Source organism: Mixophyes fleayi, chromosome 3 (genome assembly GCF_038048845.1).
Source record: "Mixophyes fleayi isolate aMixFle1 chromosome 3, aMixFle1.hap1, whole genome shotgun sequence".
In the NCBI taxonomy this organism is placed as follows: Eukaryota; Metazoa; Chordata; class Amphibia; order Anura; family Limnodynastidae; genus Mixophyes; species Mixophyes fleayi.
The window spans coordinates 348,772,883-348,788,938 of NC_134404.1; the positions used below are offsets into that span (position 1 = coordinate 348,772,883).

The following is a 16,056-nucleotide window of genomic DNA, read 5'->3' on the forward strand; positions in this document are numbered from 1 at the left end:
CAAAGACGATGAACACGTCCGAGTTGAAGAATCCGGACATTAATACATTTACCCCTAGGACTGTTCTCCTATATGACTGATGAACAACCAGTTGTTCTACCACATTCTCACCCCTTTTTATCATTTGGTACAAAAGCTCATTACAAATGGCCATGTGTGGAAGCCTGTCGACCAGGTTCTACGGGCTCCCCATTAATAACTCATATTTTCTCTGGGTTTTATTAGGGTTGGTCTTTTAACTGTTCTGACGCAAACAGTTCCTTCCTCACCTCAGTTAGGATACTTTCATCTCGGTCTACAGCTTCTCTTTACCCTGCAAGAGGTGCCTCACTTTGACCCTAATAATTTGCTATTTCCCCAGTCATACAAGCAAAGGGAAATTGCTCTGGAGGTTCACAAGACCCACCTACTGCCAGCGGACGATCAGGGCAGTCAAATGACCCTAGACCACTCACCCCTGAGACCATACGGGATTCCCATAATTTACAAGAATGGGGAAAATCTCTGCCCATTATACCATCATGCACCAAGAAAGGCACCAACCAGACATTAACAACAGGCGACCCACAGGAGGTCTCAATATTCACCTCAGTAGTGACATAATACCGGGTGTCACCATGTATACAAGTTACACCAACAGGAATTTTGAGGAGTTTACTAACCCCACTTTCACAAGAGTAATTAAACTTCTTGTTTCTGCCACTATCTGGTTGGCCTCCATAAAAATTACACACATTTGTTTTTCTGGCTCAGCCAGAGGTAAAACAGTACAGGCTAACCTGGTAGAGGAAGACATTCTGCCATATTCAAAGGCAGCATCGCATTACATGGGTTCTTGAATAACTGGTTAATTAGCAACAACATATCCTGGCATACCACACCTAAAACATTTAAGCACATTATTGTCAAGTCTTTTGTGTGGTCTGGACCTTCACGGCCTCTCTTGCCAGTCTCCAGGCCCAGTGCCAACAATCTTCATTTTTATATCCTCTTAACCGCCCAACAGCCTTTTCCCATGGAACAGTCTTGCAAGATGTTACTGAAGTGTGCTGTCACGGATCTAAGAGGTGTGTGGTACAGCCAGTAGTTCCTCTACCACCAGATACCTCTTCACCATCTTCACCAACTTGTCAGCTGTCTGAGGGTCCCTGTGGCTCAACAACTTGCGCAAAATCATGGGCAGAGACCTAAAATAACGGTCCATGACAACTGTTTCAACCATCTGTGGACCGGTTAATGTCTCGGGATGTAACCATTACTTGGTCAGATGAATAAGATTGTGCATTTGTGAGGGAGGAGGCTTGTCCATGGAATAAACCCAGTGATGCACTCATTGCTGTCGAACCGACGGTGTAACTCCCAGGCGAGTCAGAATTTCAGTTTTTTAGCTTTTGTTCATAGTCCTGAGCATCTGCAGTGCTTAAATCGAAGGAGGCTTTTTGAGGTTCTCCTGCAAGAAGAGGTGCCAACAGGCCAGCCTACTTTTCTTTAGACCTCTCACACTCAACGGTTTTCTCAAAGATGGTCAGATACACCTCCACTTCGTTTTTTGATGAAAGTGACTAGCTAGTTTGGAACTGGAGCTAGTTACTGACCTGGAGGACACATTTTTAGCCACTGCAGCCATCTATTGTACCACTTCAGTTAAAGGCTTCTTGAGTTTGCCATTGTTGCCTCTGGTTTTCATTGATGACCAATTGCTGCACCCTGGTAGCTTCATGCTGAGCCCTGATGGATTCCTGGTGAACCGATGTAGCCTGTAAAGAAAGCCTTAACTATGTCTTCCATGTTTTCTGGTTTTACGGGCAACTTTGTAGCCATTTTTACTCAGGACATGTATCAGCACTGTTTTCCAAAAAAGAGGGTCTGTCCCTTTAAACTGTAACAGTTTCCACAATTGTGCAGACCAAATACTAAATACCGGTTGGACTTGGATATGTGGCACTGCAACTCCCAGCATGTGTCACAATGCACAAAGTCTCTGCAGAGTATCTCTCCTGGTTTAGGGGGACAGTATCCAGGTTTTGTGTACAGCTGGCCTCAGCTAGTTTTGCTAAGCAGAGAAAACAGCAAACTTCAAAATAAACACCTTGCCTGTCCGGCACTAATTAAACACAAGTCGTTCCTGGCTGTCAAACTAAAAAAAAAAGTAGACGTTCCAGCACATATAGTTTTCTCACAACCGGCTTTCTCATATATAGATCCTGCAGTCACTACCTTATACAGGTGCTAGTGTTAATCAGCCTATCGTCAAGCTGGAGGCCCACAAGCCTAATGGATGGAGTCCACCATCACTCTTCATCCAGAACCCCAGGAACCATTTACTAGCTCTTAGCAAAGGCCAAAAGCCCTTAGTGTTCTAAGTGGAAATTTAGAAGTGGCGGTATGGAAAATGTAAGTGAATGGTGTGATCTACCACTATATACCAGCCCACTTCCATCCCTATATATATATATATATATATATATATATATATATATATATATATATATATATATATATATATATATATATATGTGTGTGTGTGTGTGTGACAGAAGCACTGGGCAAGTGCTAAAATGGAAGGGGCATATGTCTCAGTCTTTCTGCCTTGTGTACATTAAAACCCCAGGAGGGGGATTGTTTATATATGTGGGAAAATCTTTCTAAAGTGTGTTTCTCAACTGTAGGAAAATATGGTTGGGGTCCCTGGGGTTGAAAATGTAGAGAGGACGGGCTTCATTCATCAAGCCCATTCCAGGTATTCTAGGCCTCCAGCCTAAGTGTAGGCTGATTTGCAACTACACCTGTGTGTGGTTGTTTAAAAAGCAGCCACACTGGACATGCAGACTCTCAGACCTGGGGAGGAAGTTGGATGCTTCCTGAGAGAGACTACAAATGGTGAGCAATTACCTCTATGTTTTGTATGTGTTTGGGACACAAGGTCCTTCACAGGAGAGAGGGTCTTCCTGTGTGTTTAGTTAGTGCTGGACAGGCAAGGTGTTTATTTTGAGGTTTGTTGTTCTTCTGCTTAGTGAAACAGGCTGAGGCCAGTGGTGCCCAAAACCTTGGACTTGTGTGAATTCTCGGCTGTTGTACACTGCCATCTACCCCAGCAGATCTCTGCTTTTATTCTATGGTTTTGTTTTAAAATATTGCCGTATTGTCATAGCAGCTGTCCATCAAGCCTATTTAAGGTGCATTTGGAGGTGGCTCACAAGCCAGCCCTTGCTAGATGTAAACTCCTATACCTGGAGTTGAATGCATTTGATTTTAACTCCATTTTAATGATGTTTAAAGCATATGAGTCAGTGTAGAACCTACATATAATGAGGTGCCCTGAGGTGCAGGCTTAAATGTTTTGATAAAAATATGAACTAACACCTCATGTTTTCAATGCGCTAGATACACACAGATATGCGGTGTAAAGGATAAGCGCTGACAATTGTCTTTTTGTTTTGTATACATATATATATATATGTGCGTGTATATATATATGCGTGTATATATGTGTGTATATATATATATATATATATATATATATATATATATATATATATATATATATATATATATATATATATATATATATACACACACTTCTGGTGATTCATATTCGACAACTTCTCTTGTATACATTACCACAAGTGTGCATGTGTCACTATATACTACAGTCCGTCTGGCTTCAGGACTGCAGTATGGCTTCTGCTAGGAGACAACTCCTGACAGAATGACAACCTTGTGATAAATTAGTAGTGCCCCCAGGATTGGGTGAGAAGACAACCCTATTCCGGTCTATCATTTCCTCAGGCTGTTGTTTTTGCCTAACAGATAAACCTGTCTCTATGGGAACCTCAGTCTTTTCGATGATTGTCCTACTAACTGAGGAGAGTGGTCCTAATCATGCAAAGGTTTAAGAAGATTGATGTGTTTCGTTTCGTTCCTCCCTTCTCCTCCCAAATTGATGGACTCAGTAATTGACAGAGCCGACAGCCTCTAGAACTTGCCAGTTGGCGAAAAAGTTTGCTTTTCTGGGTTGGGACTAGGACCTTGTTCCCAGGCTTGAAAGATCGAACTACAGCAGTTTTATCATAACTTCTCGATTGCTGTTCCTGAGCCTCTTTTACATGTTGTTCAGTGGGCCCTATCTTCCCCAGCCTCTCATACATTTGGGGCAAAAAATAGTCCAAGCTTCCCCCAATGGTGACAGCTTTGTGGAAGTCCTGCTGTGACCCCCAAGATAGCATTTCGGGTTGGCAGTTCCTAAAGATCAAGGTCCAGACATTGTGGTTTCTTAGGCAGATCCTTTAAGACCATACTTTCAACCGCTGAATCAGTTGCCGACATGTTCGTCCAGACTTGTTCAAAGAGGACCTCTTTAAATAGTGGGAAACCTAACCCCAGAATAAGCAGATATTGCAGCTTAGGTGCTATAGTAGCTACCACCATAACTGTTTGTTTGTTATGTGTGACTGGCAGAAGTGTTCTCTTATACTCCTCAGTCATCTCATTTATGCAAAGGACCTTCACCTTGGGCAACCAAGTAGTTATGGTTTCGGGCAGGGCAGAGCTAGAAACCAATGTAAGCTCACTCCCAGAGTCAACCAAAGCTAGGACAAGATTTTGAAGGATAAGCACAGTCACTTGGAACAAGCAAGGACTTCCTCATGTGGGACTCATGTTACAACAGCTTGGATATGAAGGCCTAATATGCACAATAGAACAGACCCTGGGTTCTTATAGTTTAGGACACTCGGTAGCCTGGCTCACCGCATTTGAAGCACTTCGGATTACACACCTTTATAACCGGCCCTCTGTCAATAACGGCTTTACCATGAGGCCCTGTAGCAAGGATTGTCAAATTTGGCTTTTAATGTGCCCTCAGTTTTGGCATGAACGCAGTTACTTTGGTCATTTGCTATAGATTGTAAGCCTCTTTGTCCTTTTTACCCAGTATTGTTTATTACTGTTTGTCCTCAATTGTAAAGTGCTTTATATAGCTGGCGCTATATAAATAAATGTTGATGATGATGTAAAGCACAAAACCTCTACAGCTGAGGCAAGCTCTTCATAAGACTGTGGGTCCGACTGCAGCACCTACCTTTGCAGACCGCAGTCCAAACTCAAATGCAGTGATCTAAAACTTCAATAATCAGAATAGACCTCTGGCAGCAGCCATTTTTTTTACATTATGGAAATTTCGGACAATTGTGCTCAGCCCGGTTTTTCTTGGTCATAGCGCCACCTGTGGTAGCTCAGGGCTTGGTCTGGACCCGAAACCCCAATGCGAGCTAATAGCTCAGATTTTAAGCATAGATAATCAGAGACCTAGTCTTCATCCAGTTTCATATAAACTCGCTGAGCTTTGCAGGGTAGATATGATGCCAACCTAAACTTCAGGAGGCCAATTTGTCCTTTTTGCAACTCTCTCGAAGGTCACATGATACGCTTCTATGTCATTGGCTGGTGACATTTTCTGCAGAGCCAGACCAGGTGGTACATTTCTGTTACGCCCCACCTGGGCTAATTCTTTCCGTAAGAGTCTGGTGTTTTCCTGCTATTCCTCTGCAACTCGTAGCACCTGAGCTTGCTGCTCTTGCTGTGCAGCAGCCATATTCACAATGGCTCTCAAAACTTCTTCCGTGTTAAAATCTACGCAGTTTGGGTAGCGGAAACTTGCTTCCCTAAGCATCCCAGTTCTAACACTACTTGTGACATAGCCACACTTTTGGTGATGCATACACAAACAACTTTTTGGTGAATAAACTGCTTTTATTGTTCACTTCACAAATAAACGGTGCACTTTCCATCAGGATGACACCAGACAACCTAACACTGACTAGACACAGTCCTTCTGTCTAAACACTGGCCAATATCTGGCATCAGTTGCATTGAACAATGAAATACAGGTTTTTACACTTTACACCCCTCCCACAGTCCTAGCTTGATTGGCAGGTGACACTCCCACCTTACCTTTAAAAAGGAGTTCTCTGCAGATGTTCTGTGTAATCACTTTTCACTGCAGACACCCCTGTCAGTCTGCTGTTAGCTGTAGAAAAAGATTCCTTTAAACCAGAGCCGGATTTAGACCACATGGGGCCCTAGGCAAGATACTGGTTTGGGGCCCCCTCCCTGAAAAAATCCATAGCACTATAGTTTTTTAGCATAACATATACCCCTATTCAGGGGCTGGCTGGAAGACTTTAGCCCGGGGGTGCAAGCATATAGCACTGGCCCATAAGTAGCGGCCCATTTTTAAAGGTTGGTCTCACCACTAGCCCTGGGAGGGCCCTCTGGGTACCACTGGGCCCTAGGCAATTGCCTAGTTTTGCTAATGGTAAATCCGGCCCTGCTTTAAACCACTTCAAAACATGTAAGTTAAATCAAATCACTCCCTTGTCTCTCTCTCTCTCTCTCTCTCTATATATCTATATCTATATCTATATCTATCTATCTATCTATCTATCTATCTATATATATATATATATATATATATATATATATATATATAATATACATATATATATATAATTTTTATTTATTTATTTTGTGTGTGTCAGAGACCCCTCTATCTTCTATATACTGTATGTATGTCAGGGACCCAGTTGTCTGTACCCTATATACAATGTATATGACAGAGCCCCGTTCGCTGGCCCTTATATACAGTATACATGCATACTGATATATGTTGCACCCTGCTAAGTATCCATTACCCTCCTGCTCAGTGTTACATTCTCTTCTCGTTGCAGGATATTTGTGTCGTTGGAGCAGATGATGGCAGACAGAGGAGGAGGAGTTCTCCTCAGCAGCACAGTAGGTCTGTCTGGGAACGGAGGGAATACATCCTTGGGTATCAGTCGCGGGATGGACCCTGCCCCCAGTCTGGTTGTTGCGGGGACATTGGTAAAATCTGAAGGACCTGGCTCTCCCCCTGTGCCCATGAACCTATTCGCTACATGGGAAGTTGATAGATGCTCTCCCAGTTGTGTTCCAAGGTACGAAAGTAAACATTCGATGCCCTTGATTTATAATATCAACCTATAGTCAGAGCTATGGTCAGAAACTATATAAATGTAACATCGACAAGAAGGATTCGTAATTCTTCAACTTTATTCCTGTTTGTCTTTCTTTTATTTACAGACAGTTCAGTATAATCTTAGTACTCTCCGGTTATGTTTTATTTATCACTTAAGCAGCATTATTTTTGGTTATTATTATCATGAATGTTTGTATGGGGTAGAAGAGAAGGGCGACTGATAGGAAGACAATGGGGATGAGGTCTGCTTGTGAGATCGCACAACCTACTGGGAACAGAATGAGACTTGGAACAGGAGAGGGAGGACCAGTGAGAGAGTTGTCAGGAGGAGAAAGGGCTGATTAGAAATGGAAAGAAGTACCACAGGGAGGCAAGCAGTGGCTTGTGGTTGTCACTCAATAGGTGAGGCACAGTTTGGATTCAGTGTGGGGAGGGCAGAAGGCTGTGTATAAAGAGATGACGTTAGAGATATAAGAAGGAGAGGTGTGGTGAAGGGTTTATGGTGAGGGATAAAAGTTTCACGTGGATTTTAGAGGAGATGGGGATCATTCTTAGCTCTTCATAATTTCCATTATACCTCACAGACCTGGATATAACTCATAATGTTGCCACTGTCTTCCTTCTACCTCTATTAGATTTATTTATAATCGTTAATTCTGCCTTCTGCTTCCCCTCTTTTCTCTCTGTCACATTTATGGCCTCCCCTCCTGTCTCCCCTCTCGCTCTCCTCACATTACTCATTGCTATCCTACAAAGTAAGGACGTGTGTTGTAGTTGCGTGATGCTGAAGGGTCCTAAAGACCGCCGCTTCTTATAAAGCCACCAACACCACACATTACACTTACACACACGTACACCTTAATCTTACACCTACATACTTACACACCGACTCATAACACTTACAAACATACAACTATGCATTACACTTATACCAACACATTGAACTTACACACCGGCATATTACATGCACACACATTACACTCATACCCCATTCATACTGCAGAGGCACGCTGAAAAACCCAGGTCTTGGTGCAGTATGAATAGTCCAACCACAAAATCCCGGGTCTAAAATCCCGGGACTTAGACCCGGGATTTTGCGAGGGGTAATTCCCGGGTTGGACCCCGCTCGCCTGCAGTATGAATGGTACAACCCGTGTAATTCCCGGGTCTCACCATTCATACTGTAAAAAAAAAAAAATGGGGAAGTAAAAATAAAAGATTTTAATTAATAAAAAATACATAACAAATGTTTACTTAACTTATTTTCAGCCAGCGGTGTCTCCGGTGCGTTGCTGGCTGTCAGGGGGACCTCTGGGTACTAAAATTACGTCATTTCTAATGGACTAGAATTTACGTCATTTTAGTACCCAGAGGTCCCCCTGACAGCCGGCAACGCACCGGAGACACCGCTGGCTGAAAATAAGTTAAGTAAACATTTGTTATGTATTTTTTATTAATTAAAATCTTTTTTTACACTTTTTTTTTTCTAAAACCCGGGTCGGGCAGGTGCAGTATGAACCCGCCCGACCCGGGAATCTTCTTATCTATACTGCCCTGTGCCCCGGCAATATCCCGGGTTAACAACCCGGGATATTGCCGGGGCGGCAGTATGAAAGTGGTATCACAGACATCACATTTATGCACAGTCACATCACTGGAGATAAGGGGCCTAGCCCAAACCCTGAAACACAGCCCCATACCATTATCCCTCCTCCACCAAACTTCACAGTTGGCATAGTGCAGTCAGGCAGGTAACGTTTTCCCGGCATCCACCAAACCCAGACTCGCCCATCTGACTGCAGACAGAGAAGCGTGATTCATCACTCCACAGAACACGTTTCCCCTGCTCCACAGTCCAGTGTCGGTGTGCTTTACACCCCTCCATCAGACGCTTGGCATTGGTCTTGGTCATGTGAGGCTGCATGCAGCTGCTCGGCCATGGAAACCCATTCCATTAAGCTCCCACCGCACAGTTTTTGTGCTTACATTAATGCCAGTGCCTCTTCTTCCTCCATAGTATAGTGTCCTCTCTATAATGTTCTGTTACTCTCCTTCATCTATAGTATAATGTCCTCTATGTAGTGTCCTGTTACTCTCCTTCATCTATAGTATAATGTCCTCTCTTTAGTATCCTGTTACTCTTCTTCATCTATAGTATAATGTCCTCTCTGTAGTGTCCTGTTACTCTCCTTCCTCCATAGTATAATATCCTCTCTGTAGTGTCCTGTTACTCTTCTTCATCTGTAGTATAATGTCCTCTCTTTAGTATCCTGTTACTCTTCTTCATCTATAGTATAATGTCCTCTATGTAGTGTCCTGTTACTCTTCTTCATCTGTAGTATAATGTCCTCTCTTTAGTATCCTGTTACTCTTCTTCATCTGTAGTATAATGTCCTCTCTTTAGTATCCTGTTACTCTCCTTCATCTGTAGTATAATGTCCTCTCTTTAGTGTCATGTTACTCTCCTTCCTTCCATTAGCATTGTGACATTTTGTTGTATTAAGTTAATTTAAAAACTTTCTGTGTTTGTGTTCTTAAAGTACTCGTGTCAGATACAAGACATGTCAGACATGGGATGTGTCAAGTTTTCTGCTTACTGACCCTTTCACACCTATATGTTCTGCATGTCCGGGTGGATCTTGTTGTGATATGGGTGAACATGGCTCATTTTCGGGGGTGTTCTTTTTCGAGCACATGACCATCCGCAATTTGCAACAGGACTTGAATTTTGCAGATCAGGAGCACTACTTATAAACAGTGTACTGTGTAATGAACAAGAAATAAATAAAAAGCAAGCATTGTGAACCTCAACCCCCACACTTCCAAATCCTCAGTTAGTCTCAGAAAGTCTTGCTGGGTTTAAAGCAGGGAGAACGCAAGCTTGGGGTCCCCCAGCCATCCAGGCTGCTCGGTGCAGTGTTGACACCTCTATCTGGAGAGGGGGTGCAAAAAAACATCCCCAGAGAACATGGAAAGAGAGCTTTACACCAGTTTGTAAGGATAAGGGTGAAGAGTTACTTTGAATAGTGTTGAGTGAAACATGTTTGTGTAGTTTCCTATTCACCCAGAATGTCTGGGAACATCCTGAATTGGGGGACATCTCCTGGACTCCCAGGATTCTGCTCCTGTAGCTCAGCATCAGGATTCCTGCTAAAGTGTGTGTGAGGACAAGGAAAAACCTCTTATACATTCTAACAGTCCCCATACTAAGTCCCTACACTTTCTGAGAGAGACAGACTCCAACTTGAGGCCTCCAATTCGTATAGTTGCCGTAGACTGGGTCTGTATTCTGGCTATAATTATGCTCTTATAGGGATAAGGTAGTGTGGCTGGATCACTTATAAATAACTTATTGTATAAAAGTATATAAATTAAAACCACAGTGTGCCAATTTATATAATTGCAAATGTACTGATTTTCGAAACTCTGCCTGATTCTGTTTTTTTCATGTAGCACACAAATATCAACTTTAAATTTCAGTGTATTAATAAGCTAGAAAGTATTTGTGTGCAGCATGAAAATACAGACAGCATTTAACTTATGTGGAGAATAGAAAACTCATTTTCAACCCTTGCATTGTAACATGGTTTGTCCAGGAAACTACTCTATCAATTTTTTACTTAACTTTCCTTAATGAATCAGGCCCACTGTGTTATATTTCCGTATCAGAAATCTACTTATTTCTGATACAATAATCAAATGCTGAAGGAAACTTGATTTGTAACTTCTAAGACAGTCATGATTTGGTTTTGTAACTTTTCTAGAGGAAATCCCAATTAGGCTAATTAGATATTTTTCATCTGTGACTGACCAGCAATTGAATACTCAGCAGGGAGTTGTTACCTGTTATCCTGCCTTGTTAAAGAGGAAACCTCTGAACAATACAACCAGGAAGTTTTAGGCTATCACAGATAGGTTTAAATTTTGTTAAAAGTATAAAATTGTGTTAACTCCAAGTCTAGAGGATTTTACATCCTGATATCTGATGTAATATTTCAGGGGTTGTGGGGCCACTAGCAGCTATGTAAAAAGGTGTTAACCCCTTTTGGCTGATTTATGTGCAGGATGCATGAAGCAGCCTGGATTGGTTAAAGGGGCAGGGGGCCGGATAACCTCCTGCCGGGGTATGTGTATAAAAAGAGCACTGTTTGACCATATAATGTATCATTATTCCAGCAGTACTTTCTGAGATCACTAGTACCATAATCTAGTGTGTAACTGTCCTTATTAGGACACTTGAGCTAATAAAACATCATTGCTTCAAGATCCTGCTTTGACGTCTTCTTACCTCCAGCAATTCCTGTGATCTACAGATTAGATCAATCTAATCTGTTATCCGGCTGTTCTGAGGTTGGAACCTAGCATCTAGTACAAACGCTTTGCCCGCTACCTGCAGCTCTGACCAGTGTGGTTGGCCAGGGGGAACCATCCACAGCAACCCTGATCTGAAGACAAGAGGTCAGGTGTTCCAGCCCAAGTGCCCAGCAAGGGGTACACTAACAGTGCGAGTTACCCAGAATTAAGCGGTCCTAGGGGAAGGAGCCTAGTGGTGGCAGCAGGAAGCCCCTCCTACTGCGATTAGAGGGCACAATTTGGGATAAAGAAATGGGATGGTGGCAAGGGAAACCAAGCCGGTCCCCAGCAAGCATCGACAGGGTGGTGTAGGAGGTCCATCCTGTCACAGGTGTGAATACTTTTCTGTTGATGTTGTTTGTTGTAACTTATCTGTGTACTCTATGCAGTTCTGGATCTCCAATTATATCGCACCCCTGGGGGGTTATTGCGGTGGAATTTACCCCCATTATTTCTCACCTCTGGGTGGTTTTTCCAGAGTTTTGTCATTGGGGATTGTTTGTAGAAGGTGCCCCCGGTATATCTTACCCCTGGGGGTCAGAGTCTTTGCCTTTCTATAGATTGTACAGATGAATGATTTCTGAGACACATTTTTCTGCTTGTCTGTCGACCTGTGGAAACAGAGGTGAAGACTCCTAAATCCCCAGATGTCTGGACCTTCCCCAGTAGCTGTCATTATGGATAATTACATAACGGGTAGTCAGCTCTGCTGGGTTCTTCCTAGTGTCGTTGTTTAAGGCTGCTGATGCGATAACGGAGTGTGCCGGGATAAGTCTGATGGACTAGTGGCTGCAACGTGATGTCCCAGCCCATGCAGCACATTTATTTAATTCTATATATTCTCTCTGCTTTTACATCTACAATTAGTGTCCTTGCACTGAGGACATGAAATGCAAAGAAATCTCTTGGGTTTGTGCTGTTAATAAGGATTAGCCGCCTGTTTGACATTTAGAGGCTTTGTCAGATTAACAGAGATTAGTGGTAGAATGTTGGGGTAGGGGCAGTAACTCCCCCCACCCCCAGGTATTCAATTCACGCTGGGACTTTTGGGTGAATTACCATAGACTGAAGTGTTTTGTTCTGTCACAATAGTAAAATAACTTCTTTAGCGTTTATTTTTCCGAGAGCTGCTTCGTACAATATAATGAATGAATTAAATCAGCTCATTGTATTGTTTTCTCTAATAACACAGCAGATAAGAGACATCTTTAGCACTTGGTGCTCAGTATTTGGCCGGAATATTTGCGTCTGATGTGATTGTGGCTGAGCTGTGAGCTTTACACTTATCTCTTTTATTATTATTATTATAATTATTATTAATAATAATAGATCCCTTCCAGTCCTATTCTATTACTCTTTATATTCCTTATTAATCCTCTCTTATTGCTATATATTAATAGTTATTAATAGTTCTCCGCTGGTAACATTCGCACATTCAGGGGCTGATTCATCTTCGGTATGTGCTGTATCTTGTGTGAAATTGCTCTGTGCTCAGAAACAGACCTTACACAAAGAAACGCAGTTACATGCAATTCATGTCCGAACGCAAATGACACGTCCGACAGCTATTACTTGAAGGGCGGAGCACTGTTGAGAAGCGGCGGATGCACGTGGGCATTGTAAAGTAAGGGCTTGCCAAGGTTAAGCGCACTCACATTTGTCTGATTCAAGCTCTGATACATGTTTTTTAGCCATATCATTTGCTCCCGTTACAGAGCAGGTGCCGACCAATAGTGATGACTGACAATGCATACCAGAACATATGTTTGAAAGTAAAATAAACTATAAAAATGCAATTTATGTACAGTACATCCTAATTTTATGTATTTCATGCAAAAAAACTAAACTTTTTTTTAAACCTTTATTTTTATTAATGATTAAAGGACTAATAGTTGTAAACTTTATAAGATCTTTGTTTTTTGCATATGTTCTGATAGTAATTGATATTACACATATGCATTGTGCGTATCCTGCAGTCTGTTCTGTCTGTCTGCACACGGCAAGTAACATATAGCCAGAGCCTACTTATACCTATATTTAAATAAGACGTTTCTTGAGATCCGCTAGTACTTAAATATGGGTGTACGTGCATACAAGTTATGTCCAGCTTTTTAAATGCAAGTTACATTCACAGTGTACTGCAAGATAAATCATGTCCTCACTCTCCTGAATACACAGTGTCCAGTTTCTCTGTTTACTCTGTAATATTATGTGCTTGTATTATTTAGTTACTACAGCATTTCTTTATGCCATATTACAACGTCCTCTTACTCCACATACCTTCCAACATTTGTTACTCTCCTTCCTCCATAGTATAATATCCTCTCTGTAGTGTCCTGTTACTCTCCTTCCTCCATAGTATAATGTCCTCTCTGTAGTGTCCTGTTACTCTCCTTCCTCCATAGTATAATGTCCTCTCTGTAGTGTCCTGTTACTCTCCTTCCTCCATAGTATAATGTCCTCTCTGTAGTGTCCTGTTACTCTCCTTCCTCCATAGTATAATGTCCTCTCTGTAGTGTCCTGTTACTCTCCTTCCTCCATAGTATAATGTCCTCTCTGTAGTGTCCTGTTACTCTCCTTCCTCCATAGTATAATGTCCTCTCTGTAGTGTCCTGTTACTCTCCTTCCTCCATAGTATAATGTCCTCTCTGTAGTGTCCTGTTACTCTCCTTCCTCCATAGTATAATGTCCTCTCTGTAGTGTCCTGTTACTCTCCTTCCTCCATAGTATAATGTCCTCTCTGTAGTGTCCTGTTACTCTCCTTCCTCCATAGTATAATGTCCTCTCTGTAGTGTCCTGTTACTCTCCTTCCTCCATAGTATAATGTCCTGTTACTCTCCTTCCTCCATAGTATAATGTCCTCTCTGTAGTGTCCTGTTACTCTCCTACCTCCATCGTATAATATCCTCTCTGTAGTATCCTGTTACTCTCCTTCCTCCATCGTATAATATCCTCTCTGTAGTATCCTGTTACTCTCCTTCCTCCATAGTATAATATCCTCTGTAGTATCCTGTTACTCTCCTTCCTCCATAGTATAATGTCCTCTCTGTAGTATCCTGTTACTCTCCTTCCTCCATAGTATAATGTCCTCTCTGTAGTATCCTGTTACTCTCTCCTTCCTCCATAGTATAATGTCCTCTCTGTAGTATCCTGTTACTCTCCTTCCTCCATATTATAATGTCCTCTCTGTAGTGTCCTGTTACTCTCCTTCCTCCATCGTATAATATCCTCTCTGTAGTATCCTGTTACTCTCCTACCTCCATCGTATAATATCCTCTCTGTAGTATCCTGTTACTCTCCTTCCTCCATCATATAATATCCTCTCTGTAGTATCCTGTTACTCTCCTTCCTCCATAGTATAATATCCTCTCTGTAGTATCCTGTTACTCTCCTTCCTCCATAGTATAATGTCCTCTCTGTAGTATCCTGTTACTCTCCTTCCTCCATAGTATAATGTCCTCTCTGTAGTATCCTGTTACGCTCTCCTTCCTCCATAGTATAATGTCCTCTCTGTAGTATCCTGTTACTCTCCTTCCTCCATATTATAATGTCCTCTCTGTAGTATCCTGTTACTCTCCTTCCTCCATAGTATAATGTCCTCTCTGTAGTGTCCTGTTACTCTCCTTCCTCCATAGTATAATGTCCTCTCTGTAGTGTCCTGTTACTCTCCTTCCTCCATAGTATAATGTCCTCTCTGTAGTATCCTGTTACTCTCCTTCCTCCATAGTATAATGTCCTCTCTGTAGTGTCCTGTTACTCTCCTACCTCCATAGTATAATGTCCTGTTACTCTCCTTCCTCCATAGTATAATGTCCTCTCTGTAGTGTCCTGTTACTCTCCTTCCTCCATAGTATAATGTTCTCTCTGTAGTGTCCTGTTACTCTCCTTCCTCCATCGTATAATATCCTCTCTGTAGTATCCTGTTACTCTCTCCTTCCTCCATAGTATAATGTCCTCTCTGTAGTGTCCTGTTACTCTCCTTCCTCCATCGTATAATGTCCTCTCTGTAGTGTCCTGTTACTCTCCTTCCTCCATCGTATAATATCCTCTCTGTAGTGTCCTGTTACTCTCCTTCCTCCATAGTATAATGTCCTCTCTGTAGTGTCCTGTTACTCTCCTTCCTCCATAGTATAATATCCTCTCTGTAGTATCCTGTTACTCTCCTTCCTCCATTGTATAATGTCCTCTCTGTAGTATCCTGTTACTCTCCTTCCTCCATATTATAATGTCCTCTCTGTAGTGTCCTGTTACTCTCCTTCCTCCATATTATAATGTCCTCTCTGTAGTGTCCTGTTACTCTCCTTCCTCCATAGTATAATGTCCTCTCTGTAGTGTCCTGTTACTCTCCTACCTCCATAGTATAATGTCCTGTTACTCTCCTTCCTCCATAGTATAATGTCCTCTCTGTAGTGTCCTGTTACTCTCCTTCCTCCATAGTATAATATCCTCTCTGTAGTATCCTGTTACTCTCCTTCCTCCATTGTATAATGTCCTCTCTGTAGTATCCTGTTACTCTCCTTCCTCCATATTATAATGTCCTCTCTGTAGTGTCCTGTTACTCTCCTTCCTCCATATTATAATGTCCTCTCTGTAGTGTCCTGTTACTCTCCTTCCTCCATAGTATAATGTCCTCTCTGTAGTGTCCTGTTACGCTCCTTCCTCCATAGTATAATGTCCTGTTACTCTCC

At 42.2% G+C, this 16,056-nt stretch overlaps 1 protein-coding gene across 3 annotated transcripts in view; it reads left to right on the forward strand.

Annotated features, from left to right (window-relative positions):
- LOC142145061 (phosphofurin acidic cluster sorting protein 2-like) overlaps positions 1-16,056 on the forward strand; it is a 158,341-nt gene that overhangs the window by 15,831 nt on the left and 126,454 nt on the right. For 2 of the 3 annotated variants that reach the window (XM_075204540.1, XM_075204539.1), the window contains exon 2: positions 6,729-6,974. In XM_075204540.1, the coding sequence (XP_075060641.1) occupies positions 6,751-6,974 (224 nt within the window). In that variant the 5' untranslated portion in view covers positions 6,729-6,750. Of the gene's footprint in view, positions 1-6,728; positions 6,975-16,056 lie in introns of those variants that run through there. The other variant, XM_075204541.1, reaches the window with a different exon arrangement.